Raw genomic sequence first — 18,173 nt, 5'->3', positions numbered from 1 at the left:
ATTTTAATAGTTCTATACCCATGTGACTTGCCGCAAGTCCTGCAACCTTCCAAATTTATAGTAGTCAGCCTTTCGTGACATTTTACATGGTAAAATCTTGTGCAAAATAACTTCTGCAATATAAAAATTTCTGCTAAAGGTTTTATTTCTTAATTAAACCAAAATAATACAATTTGTTACAATATGTACAATAGGTAATCATTTATTTATTTAGACAACTACATACCATGTTTTGTTCTGGTATCTTCTAGTTCTAATATCTAGTCAATGTATCTAGTACATCAATGTTATGAATATAAATATATAAATAAAATAAGATTTAGTAGATCGTTTTTCAAAATCTTTTTAGTACTTAAATTATGACCGCCCGCTCGTTTCGCTCCTAGTCATTTTAAATCCATCCAAAGCTTGTCTGGAAGAAATCGCAGATAGCGATAAGACCGCCATTTGTACTTCCTGTTATTACACCATCTCTGTTCTATATTTATTATTCTTTACAGTTTTGATGTACAATAAAGAGTTTAAATAAATAAATAAATAAGATTATATAACACCCGCTGTCTTCACAAGATATAACTTATGCATTTATTAATTATTCTACTGAATTACAACGTTATCTACTTTGGAAAATAAAAAAAAAATTATTATATGATATGTTGGACATTTTTTTCTTATTACTCGAATTGGCTGTATGTATTTGTTTATTTTACTCTACCGTAGAAAAAAAACTAAAGGGACTGTCAAATGTCACATGTGTACCTGACAATTGATCAATAAGATAATCATGTTGCCAGGTTTAAAACATATTTTTACGAGATCTCATTGTAAATCAAGTTTACCGAAATATTTACTTAATTGATAGATCCCCAAATTTCGGACATTATGTAGTCACATTGATTACATTTAAATATATATATTTTTAAATACATAGTACTATAAAACAAAATACGCCGCTACGCGCGTCTATCTGTCTGAACGCAACAAACTCAAAAACTACGGAATAAATTTCAATGGATTTTTTTATGAAAACATTTTGAGACTCTGGAAGGTCATAGGCTATTTTTTGTCCTGGGAAAATATAGAGCGAAAACTTGATCCCATAAAACCCATTCACACTAGGGAAGCCACGAGCAAATATTAGTTTAATATAATTTTTTATTGCTTGATATATAAATTAAATTAAACGACACAAATACGCTACTAGCACTAGACCTGCTTAGCAATTATTTTCAATTAAAATTTATACTTATTTGATTGATAAACGTCAAATTTGCTTTTTAAATCATATCACATAATCTATTGATTTTACAAAAAGTATACATGATCTCCGTATTCGGTTTTGCTTGATAAATTCACTAATTGCTAATTTTTTAACACTCAGGCAACACTGAAGACATTTCGCCACTTACGAAATGTGTTGTTCGTCAGCAAAATAATCTTTGAAAAATTATTTGTCAACGATTAAATTCATAGTATTTGGTAAATACATCATTGTGGATACAGTGCCGCTATATATTAAGTATATAAAATGGGTGGTAAACCCAAACAAAGTCAGAGGACGAAGAATAATGTCAAAGTAAGTGTCGGTGTTATTTTCTCCGTGTTCTATACTTTTGTACATAGATTATTGCAATTTGATCTCATTGAAGTCTATTGTCGACTGACGAGAGTATTTAACCTTGACGAACTCTTATTACGTAGTTACAATTGAATTGAAACCTTAGTTACTCGCCTGGCCTATTGAAATATTGCATGAATTTTTGTGGGTACCACCTTGTAACGGATGCTTATATGAAAATGTAGTAACTACCATCTCAATTATACTTATATTTAAGGTTTCAATCACATAATAAATGGGAATAGCTAAGTAAAAATCGAAAAAAAAATCATGATATAGTTTGCACAATATTATGTCAGTAAAAGCTCACTAAGTATTTCATATGTACACAATAGATGTACAAATTAGTATAAACTATATTTATTTTATTTCTGTCACACAGCTAAATACATTATGAAAAGACAGGTGCCATTAGTCATATTCAGTAGGCAAACACACTTGGTCCCATTTTGCAGTCAAGCAACAATATAAAAGTATTATTGTGTTCAAGTTGGGGCAATGTTGAAACCGGTATTCTTACTGAGCTATGAGAACCTTACCATGCAATATCTCAAAAGTAAAAAGAAACAATGCTTTGTAATATAAAGTTCTGTAGTTCTATTACTATTTACTTTAATACTCACCAATAAGTGAACGGCTTGTATTACTATTAAATAAAACATATATATAGACATGGACAATTAAACTAACTCCTGGTTTGTTCTTTATTTTAGCCATCAAGCAGTGGACGCAGTGCAGAAATAATAAATTCAGCAAAAATAGACACAAATCTAGTATGTGTTGGAGGAGGGAAGATTTTGCCTGCTCTGTTCCCTACTCTAGCTGCATCCGCTAGCATGGAGAATGATATTGATCCAGAATTCCAGATGTGCATTAAAAAACTTAATAAAAAGGATCCCATTACTAAAACTAAGGTATGTTATAACACCAGTTATATACTATATTAATGTTAGAAACAACTTGGATCACAACTAAAATTTTGTTGTGCGAAAGTTCAATCAGAAATTAAACTCCATCCATGAGGCGGCTTAAAAGCAATGGAGAAGCTACTGTAAACTATTGGCCAATTAATTTCACCCAGTCAATGTTTCAGTTAATTGTTTCTTTTTTGTAGTAAATTTGTGTTTGCAGGCTTTACAAGAACTAACAGAGTTGGTGAACAACAGCAAAGTGGATGATGTGGTAGCGATGCTACCGAGCTGGGCACATTATTACAAAATGTTGTCCTTTGACCTGGACCGGAAAGTGCGCGAGTACACTCAGGTACAGTTCACTTACAGGCTTGTTTTGAAATTGAAGTAATAAATGAAACCACATACTCTTTACCTCTACTAATCTTGTGCCAAAAAACATCCATGAATAATAAATATTTTCACCAATAATCATACCCTTTTCCAGGTGATAATTTTTTTTGTCGCAATAATAGATTTTGCTACATTAGTACTTTACCAGAGATTTTCCTGATAATTTCTGGTGATTGTCGAAAATCGCTGAAAAATCTATAGGGGCTAAAATCGTTCCCTTGTAAATCCCTAATCATTGGCCCTATTTTGGTTACCGTCACCTAGCTATAATGTTAAGTGTCTGTGTGTGCGCAGGCGTGTCACGGCGCGGTGGTGGGCGCGTGCGGGCGGCGCGCGGCGCCGTGGCTGCGGCGCGTGGTGCCCGCGTGGCTGCTGGCGCTGCACGACGCGCACGCGCCCGCGCAGGCGCACGCCGCGCGCGCGCTCGCCGTTAGTACCACGACATCCGCTCACTACTTACAACTATCTATTTACGTACAGTGACTTACTTGCATATATCGCCTAATTTTACTTATATCCTAATTTGGTACCACCGATAAAGCCACAGTTAACGATTTTGTCAGACTTTATCAATGATCCTTCACAAGGTACTCAAAAGCAGCAACATATTTAATAACTGATAAAATACAATAAATTGTCTAATTAATATTTAAAAATAAGAAATAAAATGATATATGCATGTAAGATTTGAAATTCTAACCTAACTAAAAAAATAAAAAATCTTGATTAGTCTATAAATTATATAATGTTTGTTTAATTACAGAAAACTTTCCCTGACAATAAACTGCCTGACGTGATATCGTTCTGCAAGACAGAGATACTGACTCACATCGTAGACAATCTGATGTCAAACCCTGATTCAGTGTTGAGTAAAAAGTGCGTACTGCTATCATTTAGTTCATTATCACTTATCATGTAAATTAACCTTATGCTCTTTCATTAAGTAAACATGTAGTATTTATGATCGAAAATTTAAAACATATCGCAAAAGTATAGTAATTAACTGATGTATATTTAAGATATAATTATCCAATTATGTGAGATAACTTGTTGAAACCAAATTTTATAAATTTTACGAGCAGTATGTAGATCTTATCAATATAAATGGTAGAGCCACTGGAAACCGTTTATAAGCTATATTAGCTTTTTCCCGCGGCTCCGCCCGCGTTATAAACATTTTCAGGCTAAAGTTTTCCGTTATAAAAGTAGTAGTTTCCCGGGAACCTATGTTCTTCCCAGGGTCTAAAACTGTCTCCATACCAAATTTCATCTTAATACGATGGGTAGTTTTTAAGTTTAACACATTCAGGCAGACAGATGCAGCGGGGGACTTTGTTTTATAATATATTTTTTAGAACTTTTTAAGAGGAACAATCCCGTCATACATCATTGTTGCATAACTTTAACCGTTTACGCAGCGCAGGCAACGGAAGCTCTCAAAACTAATAATTTTCCCCGTTTTTGCAACATGTTTCATTACTGCTCCGCTCCTATTGGTCATAGCGTGATGATATATAGCCTATAGCACTCCAGGAACAAAGAGCTATCCAACGCAAAAAGAATTTTTCAGTTTGGACCGGTAGTTCCTGAGATTAGCCATTACTGCTCGGCTCCTATTGGATATAGCGTGATGATATATAGCCTATAGCACTCCACGAACAAAGGGCTATCCAACGCAAAAAGAATTTTTCGGTTTGGACCGGTAGTTCCTGAGATTAGCGCGTTCAAACAAACAAACAAACAAACAAACAAACAAGCAAACAAACAAGCAAACAAACTCTTCAGCTTTATATAATAGTATAGATTAATATATCAATATGAATATAGTAGTCCTCCCAAAAATAGTCACCATAATGTGGCAGCCATAATGAGTTTCGTATGGTCAATAAGTTAACTGAAGCTTCATTAAATCCTTTTCCCTTTGCCAAACATACATTACTTTTTATTAAAAGTCACCACAGCATTATATTTCCTCGAATCCGACAATTCATTAGGCTTATAAAAGTTAACTCCAAAGATGAAATGGATAAGGTAGCCAAAATAATTAGTTGTAAACATTTGCATACATAATGTTATGTGCAGGATAGAGAACGCGGAGGACAAGGAGGCGCAGTACAACTGCATCGTGTCGAGCAGCCTGCGCGGCCTGACTCTCCTCACGCAGCGGCTGGCGCCCGCGCACCACGACTGGCTCTGGGAACAACTCGACCAACTGCTCTTCCACCACAACTCCTTCTGGAAACTCGCCTCGCACAACTACCACCAGATACGGTATGGGCGCCTGCTGATTGTGTTATAGCAATGCGATTTGTTCTTGAAATACTATTTAATGATAACAGAAAATTGTCTCGGCTGCTAATCAGGAATGCCTATAAATAAAACTAGCGCCACATATTTTTTTTCTTTATATAACTCTGCAATCCACTGCACTTTCTTTGTAATTTTAAGCTGTACTTATAATAAACCATTCTGTTCCCATAATGCCCAGTAATTATATTAGTTCGAAAGACTGACTATGACGTTTTTCAATCAGGAATAAAACGGAACTTGCTTGGCGGTCACCATAGCTTATGTTATAGCGAAGTGTATAGTATATATTTTTTACTATTTGGGATGATCGATGTTAATAATACAGTAATCGACACCTTTCTTAGTGCTATATTTAATGCTCTATTGCCAGCGGTTACAGCTATGGTTGGTTAGTTAGTCAATGTAGAGACCTTTTTCAAGTGGTTTGATTGTTGTTTAGCGCCGCGTGGTATGAAACCATCAGTCATATAATAGAGCGGTTCAAAGGCGTGTTCGGCGACAAGTACGGACAGAAGACGTTGCGCATCCTCATGGGCGCGGGCAAGGACTCCAACGCGTCCGTCGCCGCGGGACTCTGGAACTGTCTCGTCATGATCATGCACAATGTTGAGGTACTATATACAAATAATTGTATCAACATGCGCCATTTTATCCTGTCTTGGGCCTGTCGCATCCAGTTCTTGCCAGCGAACTTTCGCAGATCGTCACTTCACCTTGCTGGTGACCGTCTTTAGGTGATGTCCGGTTAAATAAGAAAAACAACGCACCGACAATAATTATATTGTGACGAATACAAACAAAACTGGTATTCTTAGTAATACGCAACATTGCGACAAATTGCGGGCGCGGGCGCGGGCGCGGGCGCGGGGCGCGGGCGCGGGGCAGGGCGTGCGGCGCGCGCGCATCCGTGCGTGTAGAACTCGCTGCTGGCGACACGCACCGCCGCCCACTACTGTTTAACATGGCCGTTCTCCCACACCGTCCTACATTACGTTAGCCGAGTCTAATACTATTGTATGTAGGAACTTAATCACAATGCCTGGAAAAATATAATAATAATTTGTCTTACAATCCACCTGCCTGACCTAAATAGTTACAATATGGTGCATAGTAAAATTATCTTTCTTTTAATCATGTTAGGTTTAGCTTACCTAAATAAAAGAACCCATTTAATTGTGTAGTAATTTTGATGAGTGTTTCAGGGTTGGCACACATACCTGGACAAGAAACAGCTCATCGTCAAAAGGATAATAGATGTGTTAGAAAATGGTGAGTTGTATTATCCTACTTATAACTGTTAATGCTATTTCCTACTTTTTAATATAAGTGCAATAGTTGGTGACGTTATGATATTTTTTCTATATGCACGGTAAAGTGACTTAACTACACCTGATGGAAAGTAGAATGGGTTCCCATAGAATGTCGACTGACGAGAGATGATTAATCCACGACAGTAGACCCAATTATGCCGGCCTATTTGATCCGGATATACACAGGCTGATCCCGGAACCGCTGATCCGGCAACACACGTCGTGGGCCACAATGGCGCACATCTTGGGTACAGTTGTCGCTCTCCGGGCGGATATAAAATATATCCCATCACTAGCCATATTTGTTAAAAGTACCTGAACGTATAAACCGTCGAATTATTTTGAGTGAATGTTACTTGCATGTCGTGTGGAGGCGGGTGGGGCGACACCAAGCACCTGACGAGCATCTTGCTGCCGCTGCTCGCGAGTCTGCCCGAACACCTCCTCACCAAGGAGTTCTACGAATCCTTCTTCAACGCTATGTTTACTGGGTAACTGTTTATAATAATTAACTGACTTTTTTAAATAGCTCTCTCGCCGCCCCTCTATAAATAAACTAGTAAAAAATATACACATACAAGCGGTAAATAGGTTTCTTTTTTAATATATCCAATTATAATTAATAAACAAAATAATCTTTGCAGCCTTGAAAAAAAATCTATTTTAAGTTCAAAGAGTGAACGGCAGCTGTGGATTGCTAATTTAGCGGAATGTCTGCGATATCTGTCGATCCGACAAAATGACTTCGTGGTGGAAGTGACGACTAGCGTGCACAGAAGTTGGCTCGAGATGGCGCTGAGTACCGAACACGCGGGACAGCTGCGCAACAACCTGATCAAATTTTCTGCTACAAGCATGGCCTCTCTCGTCAAATATTGGCTCAAACAGTCCAAAGAACCCAACGGAGAGAAGTACGACCAGCTGGTGAGGAACTTCTGGCAGAACATCGCCTCGAAGCTTTCCACGCAAATCGACAAACTATCCTCTGAAGAGGAGGATATCGCTCGCCACATCGACGGACATGTTTTACTGCTGCAGACATTAAAGATATCTTTTCTACACGAACCAAAGAAAGCTCAAAGTATTAAGTTTGAAGATTCTGAAGTTATGGTTCAACGAGAGACGGCCAGTCCAGAAAAATGTGATCCGACAATAGTCGAGCGTTTCAAACACAACCTAGAGAATGTGGTGCAAAATGTATGCTATCAATATCTTCAGTTTGCTGGAGAGAAAAAATTGGTGAATGCGGTATTAACGCCCTTATTGAGTCTTCTAATAGAGTTCAATCAGAGGGAGGTGTTGCTGGCTGTGGCGAGGCAGTTCGATGTCGACTCGCTGAGCAAGTTTTACGAGAAAGTGTTCAGAGAGTGGTTGTTCGACGAAGCGCTGCGGTGCAAGGTGGTGGTGGACGTGGTGTTCCTCATGTTGCAACACATGACCGAAGAGGAACAGGAAGCCACGCTGGATTCTTTTAACCAGGTACTGTACTAGTCCGAGGTATAAGAAACTGTTTGCAATGACACTACTTTGTTTTTATGAAGTCAATACACATTAGTTGAGTATTGAGTTGTTGATGTGAGGTGTGTGTGTGTGTGTGTGGGTGCAGTTCCCGGTGTCGGTGGCGGAGTGGTGCCTGGCGGTGTCGCTGTCGCACCCGCACCGCGCGCGGCGCTGCGTGCGGCGCTGGGTGCGCGGCGAGGCGGCGACGCGCGCGCTGCTCCGCGCCTGCGCCGCGCTCGTCACGCACGACGGCGCCAGCACGGGCGCCAGCACGGGCGGCGCGCGCAACCTGCTGCTCATGTGCTTCTCGCACGACGACCGCGAAGGTACAGGCGTAGTATATCACTTTTAATCTTAACACAACGTTTTACTCTCAACTGATAAGCTGCTGCAGGCGGCCCCTCTAGGCGACTGTAATGAACATGAAATATGGTCTATTTTTTAAATATTTTTTTTTGTTGCGGTACATTTAATATACTGGCCCTAGTCAACATCGATAGAATTACGAGAAGAACGATATGGTATTGACATAATTTTTTCGATTATCAATTTACAGAATTAATAATCAGCGCAGACGCAGTGACTCGTATAGTACAGTTGGTGAGCACGGCATTACGGGAACAATCTTCTGCCTGCCTGGAGCAGCTGTCCCGGCTGGGAGCTCAGCTGGCGTCCGCGCTGTTGATACGGGCCGACACACATCACGCCGCGCCGGATCTGCTCATAGAACTGATCGGAGTCACATTGAGGGTACCTGTGAGTAGTTTGTTAACAGAAAAGTATGTGACTGTCACCCGTTATTTGGTTAAAACTACGCGCTTTGTCGCGTTAACGTGTCATGTGTCCCCAGGTCGCTGGAGCTTCTTATTTCTAAATATATAATTTGCTCTTCTCCCCCCGCTGCACTAAAACACCGATAAGAGCGACCATTCGTGTCCAGGCGTTAAGATTTGTCCTCTAATCTGAGGTGTCTAAGATGTTAATAAAATGCACTACGTGACGTTTCGCAGCGCGGCGACAGTCGGCTGAGCGTGGACACGTGGTGCGAGCTGCGTTCGTCGGCGCAGGACGGCGTGGCCGCTCTGCCGCCGCAGCAGCGCGCGCGGCTGCTGCGGCGCGTCGCCGCGCTCCACGACCAACACGTGCGCTCGCGCAACAACAAGTACGTTGTTCATCTGATTCCGACACATTTCTAGGCTTATTTAAGTCAAGGAAATGTATGTGTTAAACACATGTTGTAACACCACGGACCAGTACAACTACTTCTTATTATTTTTCAATCTACGGGAACTGTCGATATAAATAAATGATTTTTCTTTTAGAAACCCAAAAATATGCATAGACAAAATCGAACAGATCTGCTCTCTCAGCCCGTACATCTTGACGGCGAACTCGCGGTTGCCCGAGGACCTAGCAGAAATAGTAATGTTCACCAAAGCTCTCTTGGAAGTGGAAGCACCTTCCATAGAGTACTACGCGGTGCGGTACGACTGCGTCCACTCCAAGCTCAACTGCCCTTTCGACGACGATAATGATATCATAAAGCGAGTGGCGCAAGACAGTGACGACGCGGAGCTGAGCAAGAGTGACCTGGTGGCGTTCATGAACAGCTTGTTACTCCGCGCCATGTACTTGAGGACGTTGTTCCTCCACAAGCCCGACGACGAGGAGGACGAGCCAACGTGGTGCGAGCGACTGCTCTCCGAACAATACTTCCAGACAGAGTTCTGCAAAGTTCTCTACGATTATATGATCGTTTGTACCCTGCATGAGGGATATGGATTCGTGAGTCACTTTATTTATTTTACATAAATATATATATATGTATTATATATATATTTTTTTGTTGAATGTCTAATTGTTTTTAGAATAATCAAATAAATATAAGGATATAATTGATAGTTAATTAACAAAGGGTGCGCTGAAATCAAATGTTAACAAAACATTTTCTTCTAGTGGCCACACCACAAGATACTCCGTGACGGCAAAGCTAAGTTAGACATGCTATTAGATGACATTATCAACGAGACATCGACCACTCTGCGCAACACAATACAGTGCCAGTTATCCCATTCAGCTGCTGCTACAGGTACGACCCGAATGATCGTGTCGACTATCGATATTGACCGTCGGCTTTCGGTAGTAAATTTATACATACGTATCGTAACATATAACGATTATATTAATTACATTAAGAATTCGATATTCCGTCAAAACAGTTGAATATCGATATTTTTTTGATTGTTTCATTATACTGTAAAATCGATATTTATAAGCAAAGTACAGAATAATTTTGACAATATTTAGTGACACACATTTCCGTTTCGATATTTACACGCTAACAAAGTGAATTTTCGTTTTTTATCATAATCAATGATTACTAATCTGAATGTTTGGACATACAAGTAGTATTGTCATCGTTTATTGTCGATGCGAGGTGTGTATCGATACGTGTGTGTGGCAGGTTACTACTGGTCGTACGCGCGGCGCCACTACGAGCTGCGCGCGCGCGTGGAGCCCGCCGCGCTCGGCGCGCGCGCGCTGCCGCACGGCGCCGGCGACCTGCAGCTCGCGCAGCTGCGGGACATCGTCACCGGCAACGGCTTCTTCCACACCCTACAGGTAGCCACCTGTTAAACTTGCTTCACTGTCCACTTATAGCGTACTGTCCCCTGCTACGTACTTGTTGTTAACAGTTTGTGCTGATACGACTTTTCTGCACGACAAGGGTTAATTATAATAATTTATCATTTTGTACAAACATTTCTAATACAAATTTCGGTAATACCAAAAGGCGAGCTGAACACTCGTCTCGAACTAGAGTAATAATCATTAAACTATAAGAGTTGTGGTTTAACCATAAATCGCTTACTCCTAATGCAAACATACAGATTTGTGTGATTATTATTTTTAAACCGAATTTGATTCTCTAGCCGGTTCAGTAAGCACTTGATAGTTCCCAGCGCCGCGTGCACGGTGATGAAGTCGTACTGTCCTCAGGCGAACCTGCAAGGCTCGACCGACGCGCAGAGCGACGCGCGTGCGCAGTACCTGGTGATGGTGCGCGCGCTGGCGGCGAGCGCGTCGCGCGCGGGCGAGCTCGACCGCGTGTTCACGTGCGAGCTGCTCGCCAACTGCGCCACCTGCCACCTCGACATGCTCGTCAACGCGTACTACAGGCATAACCATCTCATGCTGTTCGACACGTGAGTGACGACTGTTTGCTTACTTAATTAATCTGGAACACGACGGTATTCAAAAGATCGCTAATTCTAAATTACAAAAACGTTATTTGTGAGTGTTGTTGATTTCCGAGGTTGTTTGATTTTTATTGTAAATATAAATTTACATGTTGCAGCGACATATCGCAAGCGCCATGGCACGCGGCGGTATGCAACGCGGCGGCGCTGGAGTACTTGACGACGCTGGTGACGCGCGAGGGCTGGGACTTGCCCGCGCACCACTGGGACTTCATCAACATCGCCTGCTGCTCCGTAGCCACCTCACTTGAGAAGTCCAAGGACGCATGGGGCACTACCAAAGTAGGAGCTACTTCATCATGATTTTCTATCGACGTTTACGAATGTATACTAAATTAAGTTATAGATTGTACACCTGTACAATATTTAGAAAAATGTACATGTTGAGTTATCTCTTGTACGACGATATATTATGGTACTCACCAGCACGCCACTCATTTCTTGACTATTAACAATTAAATTTGTTCACAACGTCGTTACAAATTCTGTGGTATCTGTAGGTGAGCATGGTGGCGCGCTCTCTCCTGCGGCTGTACGTGGCAGTGCACACGTTCGTGGCGTCCGTGCCGGCGCAGTGCGAGAAGCAGGAGCCCGCCGCCCACGTGGCCGCGCTGCCTGAAGAGTGGCGCGACATCTTCGAGCCCAGCGTGCACGACAGCCTCTTCCATCTCATGCTGCACGTGCTGCGTGAGTAACGCCAACTTCAAGCACAAGTTTTTACTATTGATATTGATAAAAATTCAGAGATAAAATTGGTCAAAGGTAATGCAGTTGGTATAATGGTTGGTTCTGGTCGTCAGAGTCAGACAGCGCGGCGCCGACGTGTCCGCGCGTGGCCGTGCTGCACGCGCTGGCGCAGGGCTCGGCGCACCTGGACTGGAGCTGCCTGCCGAAGCCGTCGCAGCTCGACGTGTTCGCGCTGTCCCGCGTGTGCGCGCGCGCCGCCGAGTGCCTCGCGCGGCCGGTGCACGTCGCCTACAAGTACCTCGCCTACCACCTGCTCGCCATGCTCGTCGACCCGCTCATACTCGAGGACAGTGAGTGCAACACCTCTGTACTGACTTATGCGATCGAGTACGCCTAAGCCTCTCCAAACCATTACTTGGTCGGACTTGAGCGTTTCTTATGGAATGGAGGAGTGGGAGTCAGTTTGCGTGCCACCTGGACGATCGTAATCTTTCCAACCATAGAATAAAAGATAAACGAAGCATTTAACAGAATGTGTTCATAACAGTGGGCAAGTTGTCGATGTGGAGCGAACAGACGTCGGGCGTGGGTCAGGAGGAGTACGACCGGCCCAAGCTCGCGCTCGAGTACTTCGACGAGCAGCTCGACTACCTGCTCGACATCGTCAACGAGGTCGTCGCAAATGTCCAGTGAGTGCTACGTATTTATACACTGTGTAAATATTATCGTATAATGGCAAACCAGAAAAGTATAAATTGCAAGTGAATACACAGGCGCGGGGCCGAGTCCACCCGTCCGACCTGCGGTAATCTCAATAATCGCACGATATACAACCAGCTACAATTTTTTGTATCGTTGTAAGAGCGCTCGCACTCCGGGCTCGTGTCGGTGTGACTGACACGCTGTGACTGTCGCCAGGCTCGGCGAGGGCGTGTGCGAGGTGACGCCGTTCTCGGACAGCCACTCGTCGTGCGTGGGCTGGCTGCTGCTGCTGCGGCTCAGCCACAAGCTGTTCGCGCGCGCGCGCTCCACCGTCGCGCTGCACTACCTCGAGATATACCGGTACTCACTGCTCATTACTCACTACCTACCGAGCGTTACGCACCTCGACCCCACGTGCTCGATACGGTCGGTCGTGTACTGTCAAAGACGATTAAACATATGTGCATATATTTTATGTGAAATTATATGTATTCAAATATTCAAGATTTTTCATACACTAAGTATAATATTTAACAAAGATACAGTGGGCATGATTTATATTTCATAATGTTAAGGGAAATCGATCACTATATAATTTCTGATCTACTAGATTAATAGTGTGATTTTACGTTGTTATGTTAGGATCAAGAACTTCGCGGAGCCGGTGCTGAATGCTGCCCTGCGACTGTTACCTGAAGAAGTATTCACATACACGGAGGACAACGTCGGCACCACGCCCGTGCCTACCCAGTACACTGACATGTTCTTCCACAACACGCCGCTGGATATGTATGGTTAGTAGCCGTGTCAGTGACTGTCGTGCACTGGTTTTGTGTATAGAATAAGAAGTATGCGACGTGTGTTGCGACAGCGCCGGTGAGCAGCAGCGTGGTGAGCCAGCTGGCGTGCGGCGCGGTGTGCGCCGGCGTGTCGTGCGCGGCGGGCGGCGCGCGCGCGTGGTGCGCGGCGGCCTCGGCCCCGCGCGCGCGCGCCCTGCGCCGCCTCGCGCGCGCCTTCCTCGCGCCCACGCTCGTGCGCGACCACTTCGCACGCGTCATGCGCGCCGCGCCCACCTTCACCAACGCCGTCGTACGTACTGCACCACCGCCTCACGTGCTGTGTCAGTCGACCTCAAATATAACCATTTACAATGTCTCTTATGTATCTAGATAACTACCTATTGGTCGACGTACGAGGTGGTGTGCGTGTACACGGTGGAAGACCATCCGATTGAACTGCACATCGCTCTGGCTAAAGACTACCCCATCGGCGTGGCCAACGTGTACACGCCCTCGCTGCCGACCCCTGGCGCCGACACCAACTGGGTCGCGCTCTACCTTGCGCATCAGGTTACTATACATTATGTTCAGACTGTACAGGAAAAATCGACCAATTATGTTTTACATTATTATACTGGTAAAGCACTGCCTTTACCGTTATCATTGTTAAAATAAGTTTAAAATTTTTTTGTTCATAAATTTTACCTGTTTCCGTCAGCTACAAGTCGATATCCTCTTAGGAAATTGATAAAATGAAAGATAAGTAAACTCTTTATATAGGTGTCAGTTTTAACAAAAGATAATAAAGATAGTTGAATGATGATCCGTCATATCGCTTCGTGCGCAGAACGGTTCAGTGGTGGAGGCGGTGCGCATGTGGATGGCGGGCGTGGAGACGCGCGTGGAGAACTCGCCCGTGTGCTACATCTGCTACGCGCGCCTGCATCCCAGCTCCGGCAAGCTGCCGCGCCTCGCCTGCCACCAGTGCCACAACAAGTTCCACGCCTCCTGTCTCGTGAGTACTGAGTATACACAACACGCATGTCGTGCGCGGAACGGTTCAGTGGTGGAGACGCGCGTGGAGAACTCTCGTGAGTATACACCAGTGGCGAAGGGTACATATAACTCGATTCCTATCAGCTTTCCTTTCGTAACTTATGTGAAATCTAATTACCATTCAAGAACTATTTGCAGAACGCATTTATGCATATCAGTACCTATATGTTGTGTCGGATTCCCTTTCGAAAAAGTTCATTCTTCGCCACTGGTATACAACACACAAACATAAAGATATGGTTATTAGGTTAAAAATAACTTGAAGATTTTGATTGGTAAGCTACATTAAATCTATACTGTCCGGTGTGTTGCTGGAAGCAGTTTATTTGTCATTAGCTGTCTAGTTTATCATCACTGGCGTCTAAAGTTAAGTGATCATGGATTAGTTTGTCAGATGCTTGTTGAAGATTCCTTCTGTATAATAAATGCTGGATTTTCGCCCACAGGATATATTTCTACAAAATATAATTTTCTACTAAATACTTCATATTAATGATTGGTTATATACCCAAGGTAAGAAAAAAAAAATTGTATGTTTATTTTATATTTTCAGTCGAAGTGGTTCACAACAAGTTCGAAGTCGAGTTGCCCGCTGTGTCGCGCACAGTTCTAGCACGAGCGAGCGGCCGGCTTGTTCCGCGCCGCTCCGCACTACTAACCGGCGCACGCGCACTCTGTGCGACTGCGCGCCCGATACTGATACCGACTGCTGTGGAGTGAAGTCAACTGCTATATATTGTGTGGATGTTGGCTATTGTTGAAAACGTATTGTAAATGGAAGAAACATAACTCGAATATCGTTTAACATGACAGATATAACAATAACAAATACTTGTCAATATTAAGCAACGGCATGGAATATTATCTACAAAATTCCCTTTTGTGAGAAAGTAACAAGAGACTCTTTACTAAATACTTGAAAAGATAAAACACAATGCAAGTAAATACTTCTTGAGTCAACATCCTATTACAAGACTTTTGGCAACGAATCTAAAAATTACAGAGTGATATAATTATTTAATTATTCTAAAGTATAATGTTTAAAAATAACGGCGCGGATATAATTCGGTTTTTCTTACCTGCCTTGTATTGTAAATATTGTACTAGATAGCAAATATTATGTATTTGTATTAATATTTTTGTATGTATACTTTTTCATGAATTTGTTTTACACTTCGTTATATATGATAGTAGTATATAAATAAACGAATGATATTATTTTACTGGTGATATTAAGACAAACAAAACGTAGAATGGTATGCCCGACGTGTGAGCGGAGTTACGCCGTTAAGGTATTATTGACTGGAAATTTACGGTTGGAATAAAATTTATGTATCGATGTACTTGGGCAATACTATAATTATTAAGATTATATTATTAATCATGTTATATTGTAAGACGGTTAAGAAAAAACGAATAATAGTGTAACGTGTAAGGAAGTGAGTGAGTCAGTCAGACAGACAACATGTAGTGTGCGACCTGACAGTACCGGTAAAGTATGCTCATGAGCACAACATGGATTCCGAGAGGGTACTGCTCTGTCACCGATTACACTGTACACATTTTGTACGGCCGTGATTCATTTTAAATAGTATATTGTTGTTAAATATTGTACATTATAGCAGTTTATGAGTCCGCTTAATTATGGTTTGTATCAGTTATCCGTTGTAGTGACACTCAGGCGCAGATTTACATGTGTAGTTTGAAAATAATTATTGTTATTCTAATTGGTTCACTAATGACACCTTGGTTCCATTACTACTTGGATATTTTCGTATACATAATTAATTATTTATTACATTTTCTATATCCTGATAGTGTTGATCGTGTAAATCAAACTACAATATGTTTAATAAATTGTATATACGATAATAATTTAGGATTATTTTTAAACTTTTCCAATACAAGTATAATATCCTTAAATTTTTTCCTAATATTCTTGTACATACCTATGTTTCAAATCACTAAAAATTTTAATTAAATGTTAGAAACATGAGGGGCGCAGACTACGCTAAAGGTGTTGCCGGAAGCCTGCTCCACCATTTCAGAATTTTCAAAAAAATATTTGCTACATTAATATTTATGCAACAAGAAAAGTATTGATTTACTACATTAGTAGAGTCTGTACAATTGTTCATCTTTTAGGTCTGTATATAAAGCATCGTAATACCTTTACTAATATCTATATCGATATTTAGTTTCAATAGGTAGGTAGGTATTTTATATAAAATACTAGCTTCCGCCCGCAGCTTCGCCCGCGTGGATTTCGGGTTTCAAAAATGGAGAAGGTGCTCAATTTGTCGGGATGTTTTTTTTAATTTATGGTGGTATGCAGGTGGTCCGATTGTCCGGTCAGGGTCTGATGATGGGATCCTGGTGAAATCGAAGGAACTTTTAACCATTAAGGTTGCACACGAAATGACGGAAGCTTAAAAATGGAGTAACTTCTCCCGTTTTCCCAACATTTTCCATCACTGCTATGCTCCTATTAATTGTAGCATGATGAAAAGTATACTATAACCAGCTCAGGAGTATGAAAAATAATTGTACCAAGTTAAGTTAAAATCCGTCGAGTAGTTTTTGTTTCTATAACGATTATACAGACAGACAGACAAAAATTTTACTAATTGCATTTTTGGCATCAGTATCGATCCCTAATCACCCCCAGTTATTTTGGAAATATATTTCATGTACAGAATTGACCTCTCTACAGATTTATTATAAGTATAGATATGCAAAAGTAGCTCAAAAATTGTCCATAACGAAAACATGCATTTTAAAGTAAAACAAAAGAAATAATATCGTGAAGCCAACCAAATAACTAATGATATATTAAATTTTGTGACTGTTCAATTTAGTCGGGTCCGCGATATCACTTTTGTTGAGTTTCAGAACGCGACATTACATTATTATATTCTGTGCTCCAACGCACACTGCTTTGATGTTAGGAACACACCTACATTGCTTAGACAACAGTGAACTTTATACAATAGCAATAAAGCTCAAATTGACTCTACGTATTAGTTAGAAAACGTTTGTATGGGAAATAGAAAAATGCTGTTTTGAGGATTTTCCCGGCAATTATTCGAATTTTTCTCACCTTTTAAACCTTCCCTAGACCTCCACGAATAATTCAAGACCAAGATAAGATAAATCCGTTCAGCCGTTCTCGAGTTTTAGCGAGACTAACGAACAGCAATTCATTTTTATATATATAGATTATGTAATGATAACAATTATACCTTTTAAATATGTTGTTTTAATACTGTATAAAGATGAATAAAAAATATTTGTATGTCTTCTAATAAAAAAATGAAATACTATAAAATTAATTACATACTTAATGTTTTGCCGTATATTTTGTATATGATAATATGCGATATAAGTTGAGTAGCCATTGTTTAAAACATTATCCTTATATGCAATATTTGCATTGAATCATAAAATCCCAGGTACAGCAGCCGTAGGACAGTTTGAAGAGTATCGCGGGGCGCGGCGTCAGTTGTAGCTCGTTCCGGCTGCATGCCGCGAGTAACGTTCACGCTGTACCACCTAATTAGAGATAATCTATAACCTCGTCATAGTGCCTTCCCATTACATGTCGTGGTTCAATTATTGTATGCGTATCCAATGTATATGTATTTCCT

At 41.4% G+C, this 18,173-nt stretch overlaps 1 protein-coding gene across 1 annotated transcript; it reads left to right on the top strand.

Moving 5' to 3' along the window:
* Positions 1-1,375: 1,375 nt before the first annotated feature.
* Positions 1,376-16,401, top strand: LOC115446625 (E3 ubiquitin-protein ligase listerin). The gene is made up of 27 exons (XM_037440646.1): positions 1,376-1,576; positions 2,332-2,532; positions 2,750-2,881; positions 3,217-3,351; positions 3,686-3,798; positions 5,005-5,193; positions 5,672-5,843; positions 6,435-6,501; positions 6,916-7,033; positions 7,187-8,021; positions 8,149-8,368; positions 8,599-8,798; positions 9,053-9,204; positions 9,365-9,827; positions 9,999-10,131; positions 10,507-10,664; positions 11,043-11,248; positions 11,401-11,584; positions 11,803-11,989; positions 12,103-12,339; positions 12,537-12,678; positions 12,908-13,051; positions 13,334-13,485; positions 13,563-13,780; positions 13,861-14,040; positions 14,318-14,485; positions 15,080-16,401. The coding sequence occupies exons 1-27, from the start codon at positions 1,529-1,531 to the stop codon at positions 15,137-15,139; spliced, it is 5,214 nt and encodes a 1,737-aa protein (XP_037296543.1). The 5' UTR covers positions 1,376-1,528; the 3' UTR covers positions 15,140-16,401.
* Positions 16,402-18,173: the final 1,772 nt, after the last annotated feature.

The sequence above is a fragment of the Manduca sexta genome, chromosome 20, assembly GCF_014839805.1.
Source record: "Manduca sexta isolate Smith_Timp_Sample1 chromosome 20, JHU_Msex_v1.0, whole genome shotgun sequence".
Classification (NCBI taxonomy): Eukaryota; Metazoa; Arthropoda; class Insecta; order Lepidoptera; family Sphingidae; genus Manduca; species Manduca sexta.
The sequence above is the reverse complement of the archived record's forward strand: the minus strand, read 5'-3'. Positions and strand labels throughout refer to the sequence as shown.

Bases quoted from the DNA above. Each gene is read 5' to 3' on its own strand.
- LOC115446625 (XM_037440646.1), top strand. From the start codon at position 1,529: ATGGGTGGTAAACCCAAACAAAGTCAGAGGACGAAGAATAATGTCAAA. The intron at 9,828-9,998 runs GTGAGTCACTTT...ATTTTCTTCTAG, and splicing joins TGCATGAGGGATATGGATTC to TGGCCACACCACAAGATACT. The intron at 11,990-12,102 runs GTGAGTAACGCC...TCTGGTCGTCAG, and splicing joins TCTCATGCTGCACGTGCTGC to AGTCAGACAGCGCGGCGCCG.